The sequence below is a fragment of the Oncorhynchus keta genome, chromosome 7 (genome assembly GCF_023373465.1).
Source record: "Oncorhynchus keta strain PuntledgeMale-10-30-2019 chromosome 7, Oket_V2, whole genome shotgun sequence".
Classification (NCBI taxonomy): domain Eukaryota; kingdom Metazoa; phylum Chordata; class Actinopteri; order Salmoniformes; family Salmonidae; genus Oncorhynchus; species Oncorhynchus keta.
Window position 1 is genome coordinate 45560999 of NC_068427.1, and position 5330 is coordinate 45566328.

The 5330-nt window shown below is 38.7% G+C and overlaps 1 protein-coding gene across 1 annotated transcript; it reads left to right on the forward strand.

Moving 5' to 3' along the window:
- Window positions 1-976: 976 nt before the first annotated feature.
- Window positions 977-4402, forward strand: LOC118386397 (trace amine-associated receptor 13c-like). Its single transcript, XM_035774129.2, has one exon. The coding sequence runs from the start codon at window positions 2734-2736 to the stop codon at window positions 3691-3693; it is 960 nt and encodes a 319-aa protein (XP_035630022.1). The 5' UTR covers window positions 977-2733; the 3' UTR covers window positions 3694-4402.
- The last annotated feature ends 928 nt before the right edge of the window (window positions 4403-5330 follow it).

The following is a 5330-nucleotide window of genomic DNA, read 5'->3' on the forward strand; positions in this document are numbered from 1 at the left end:
AGACCCATCCCACTGTGCTGAGGCCAAGGTCCTGGTAGGGCTTGCCTGTCTGTCTGTCCCAGACTCTGTCTGTCTGTCCCTCCTTCTAGCCGACTTCAGAAATATATCGCATTTAGTCTTATTTGAATTAACCCAATTCTCTGGTTATAAATAAAATAACCATGATTGGCATAGTTTTAAATTCACATCTTTTTTTATTTTTCCTTTATTTAACTAGGCAAGTCAATTAAGAACAAATTCTTATTTTCAATGACAGCCTAGGAACAGTGGGTTTAGGGGCAGAATGACAGATTTTTTTTACCTTGTCAGCTCAGGGATTCAATCTTGCAACCTTTCGGTTACTAGTCCAAAGCTCTAACCACTAGGCTACCTGCCTCCCCGATCTCTGGATATTGATAAAACATTGTGGAAATAGGATTAAAAAAATCTTACCAACACACGCACCACACATTTCCAACAGAAATGCTGGGGCACCTTGGCCTGACACCCACCCTATTGTCTACATATTATTATATTTTTATATTAAATAATTTTATTATGTTGTGACTTTTGGTTAATTAATATTCAATATCATGTACTGATTAATTACTGGAATAAATCATAGATATTATTTATTTGATCAATTTTGTTATCCTATGCAAATGAATCTAAGAGGGGCACCATTGGATAAAGACAAAACCCAGGATTAACCTTTGTCAGTAGGTAACTTTAACCGTTATACCATTAATTCTATATTCCCAGTGTAATCAGTCAATTTGACTATATTCTCCTTTTTAATAGTCGAGAAGCTTTGGAATTGCAATTTTTCGCAAATTAACTCAATGCCACAAAAACTATTTCAAGTTTTTATTTACGAGACTAAATAAGTTGCAAAATGAGGTAGTTAAGAGATACGATATAAGACAGGGTAGGCATTGCATTTGGAAAGTATTCAACCCTTTCCAAATGTTAAATTACAGCCCTTATTCTATAATTTATTAAATTGTTTTCATCTACACACAGTACCCAATAATGACAATACAAAAACAGGTATTTAGAAATGTTTGCAAATGTATTATCAATAAAAAAACTGAAGTATCACATTTACATACGTAGGTATTCAGACCCTTTACTCAATACTTTGTTGAAGCACCTTTGGCAGCGATAACAGCTTTGAGACTTCTTCGGCGTTACGCTCCAAGCTTGGCAGACCTGTATTTGAGGAGTTTATCCCATTATTCTCTGTCTCAAGCTCTGTCAGGTTGGATGGGGAGCGTCGCTGCACAGCTATGTTCAGGTCTCTTCAGAGATGTTCGATTGGGTTCAAGTCAGCACTCTGGTTGGTTCACTCAAGGACATTCAGAGACTTGTCCTGAAGCTACTCATGCGTTGTCTTAGCTGTGTGCTTAGGGTCATTGTCCTGTTGGAAGGTGAACCTTTGCCCCAGTGTAAGGTCCTGAGTACTCTGGAGCAGGTTTTCCTCAAGGACCTTTCTGTACTTTTATCTGTTCATCATTCCCTCAATCCAGACAAGTCTCCCAGTCCCTTCCGCTAAAAAACATCCCCACAGTATGACGCTGCCACCACCATGCTTCACCGTAGGGATGGTATTGGCCAGGTGATGAGTGGTGCCTGATTCTTGACATTCAAGTTAAAGTGTTCAATCTTAGTTTCATCATACCAGATAATCTTGTTTCTTATGGTCTGCGTGTTTTTTTTTGCAAATTCCAAGCGGGCTGTCATGTGTCTTTTACTGAGTGGCTTCTGTCTGGCCACTCTACCATAATGGCTTGATTGATGGAGTGCTTTAGAGATTGTTGTCCTTCTGGAAGGTACTCCAATCTCCACAGATGAACTCTGGATCTCTGTCAGAGTGACCATCGGGTACTTGGTCACCGCTCTGACCAAGGCCTTTCTCCCCTGATTCTGGCCAGCTCTATGAAGAGTCTTGGTGGTTCCAAATGTGGTGGTCCCATAGTTATCAGTGCATGTCAGAGCAAAAACCAAACCATGAGGTTGAAGTAATTGTCCTTTGATCTCAGAGACAGGATTGTGTTGAGGTACAGATCTGGGGAAGGTTACCAAAACATTTCTGCAGCATTGAAAGTCCCCAAGAACACAGTGCCTTCCATCCATCTTAAATGGAAGACATTTGAAACAACCAAGACTCCCAGGTCGCAAACAGGCCGTTGTGATAGAGTGGACAGATGAAATAGCCTCTTCAGTAAAAGGCACGTAACAGCCCGCTTGGAGTTTGCTAAAAGGCACCTAAAGGACTAAACACTGGCCAGCTAACATGTGGCGTACTGTCATGTCTCCTCAGGTTGTGGATTATGGTCCAAACTGAGCACTGACATCACCCAAAACTGTTAGTCTTAAACAGTTATTCTATTTCCCAAGTAAAATAGCCTTTGAGTGACCAAAATATCACCCATACTATGCTACCTTTTACTTTCTTATCTAACAGTCAGTAAGACTGAAGGACAGGCGAGGTGGGCACAGCAACATCCAATCCTATCATACATTACATCATGTTTTCATAAATTGTTTGTTTATTTAACCGTTTGTTCATTTGTGAGCTCACATGCGCATGTGTGTGTGTGTGCAGAGAGACTCCGAGGAGGGGAGTGGCTGTCAGAAATTCAGGGATAAATAATGAGGCAGAGCTCAGAGTTTGTCAGAAGGCGGACCTGACAGGGTCACACACAGGACCAAGCAGGAGCAGGACCTCAACGTTTTGATAATTTTCTACAAATGGAGGAACATGAAGATGTTCAATATTGTTTTAAAGACAGAAACTCTTCTTGTAGAAAGGCTTTGCAATCGGCATCTATCTACATAACACTGTACATCTTCTTCGCTGTGATTTCAACAGTTACAGTATTTTTGAACGTACTGGTGATCATCTCCATCTCTCACTTCAGGCAGCTCCACACTCCAACCAACCTGCTCATCCTCTCTCTGGCTGTGTCAGATCTCCTGGTGGGACTGATTGTGATACCAGTAACGACTGTAGCAATAATGGAATCATGCTGGGGTTTTGGGGAATATTTCTGTGTGTTTCAATTCTACGTCTCTTGTTTGTGTACTTCTTTATCTCTGGGCAATTTGGTCTTGATATCTATTGACCGCTATGTTGCTGTGTGTGATCCCTTATCGTACCACTCTAAAATAACAATAGCAAGAATGATGTGTGGTATATCCATTACCTGGTGTTGTTGTATCATATACGATGCTACTATTATAAAAAACTTTGTAAGTGTACAGGTTCCGAGTAGGTGTTTGAAACAATGTTTAATTGTTGAAGGGTTAAATTGGGTTACTATAATTGACCTTGTACTTAAAACGGTTGTCCCGTGCTCTATTATTATAACACTTTATTTGAAAATCTTTGTGGTGGCCAGATCACAGGCCAGAAAGGTGTTTTCAAAAGAGGCTGCCAGTGTGTCTGGTGTTAAAACTGTACAGGCAAATAAGTCTGAGAGGAAAGCAGCAAAAACTCTGTCTATTGTTGTTTTCAACTATCTCATTTGTTGGACTCCATCTCTATTTCTTTTCTTTCTTTCTTTTTTAACTGAAAATGTATCATTCTTCATCATCAGTTTTCTGCCACTTTTTAATTCCTTAATTAATCCAATAATTTATGCTTTTTTTTATCCATGGTTCAAAGTGACAGCTAAAATTATTTTAACTCTGAATTTAATACATTCATAAGTCCTACGTTTTTATTTCCCAGTTTGACAAACAGGTTTGCTACAGTTGTGTCATACAATTGTTGTAATTGTTTCTTTCATGTAACAATACTCTTTCATTACAACTTCCTAATATTTATTTGCGCCTCCTTTTGACCACAGAACAGCCTGAATTCGTCAGGGCATGTACTCCACATGTTGTCAAAAGTGTTCCACGGGGATGCAGGCCCATATTGACTCTAATGCTTTCCACAGTTGTCTCAAATTGGCTGGATGTTCTGTGGGTAATGGACATTTCTTGATACACACAGGAAATTGTTGAGCGTAAAAAACATAAAACCGTTGCCATTCTTGAAACACTCAAAACCAATTCCCCTGGCACCTAGTACCATACCACTTTCAAAGGCACATCAATATTTTGCAGAGCAGCTCTCTCAGAATCTGTTTAGTGTGAATAAATATGGAGATAGGTAACACTTTATAATAACACGTTGTAATGAAGAATGTATAATGGTTTACTAAATAGTTTATTCATCATTCATTTATCATTACTCCGTCTTTATGTTTTTTAACATTGTCCTCTAGTGGCTCAATTGGGACACAACGCCTTCAACAAGTGTACTGAAGTTGAAATTAACAATACTGTATGATATCAGATAACGTCCAAGTCTAACTCAATGGTGTATTGTGTAAGTAGTTGATGGTAAAATTAAAGATTATGGGATATGCAATTGTGTGTAATACTTTATAACGGTGTTCAGTAATAAACCATTTGTAAGGCATTTACAGTTTGCACATCATCTTTTAATCATTACTCCCACATTTGTTAAATGTTAGTCAGCTAGGTATTCTCAGATTTACAAACAACTACTATATGCATTAATGATAAACACAACAGCGCAGGAGACTGAAGCAGCCATTTCAAACACAACATACTGGGTGTGAACACTACCACTACTCTCACTACCACTACTCTCACTACATCACTGCTGCCAGGTCAGGGGTCACACCAGAGCACCAGAGCAGCTCTGTCAGATGCTGTTTTTTCTGAATTAATATAGAGATCGGTAACACTTTATAGTAACACCTTTTAGTTAGTAAATAGTTTATCAATAATTCATTAAGTCATTCAGTCATTATTCCCATTTGCTTTAGTAAGCTAGTTATTCACACATTTATAAACAACTTTTATAGTGTGTAGTAATGATTCATACGTTCATAAGATGTTCAATAAATGTAATTATAAATCGTTTACTACTCATTAGTAAAGTCATTTTGCAGACCATAAACACGACTTCCTTCAGCACACTACAGTGTGACGGTTTCAGAATAAAATGTTTCATTTAACATCCTCTGTGTTGTTTGTGTTTATACTTTAACCATTGATATGTTCTAGATCATTTTGAGAATAGTCAATTCAAATAAATGTTGAGGCCGCCATGGTATTTGTCTTTATACATATTTGTATATATTAAAAAATATATATTTCACTGTGACCTGTAGCTTTTGACTATCACGCAGTGGGCAGGCTGTTACTGAGTGAGTAAATGAGTGAGTGAGTGGTGGGGAGGGGGAGGGCCGGAGGGGTGTGTGTGTTTGTGTGTGTGTGTGTGTGTCTGTGTGCGTGTGTGTGTGTGTGTTGAGAGCACACTGAAGCTG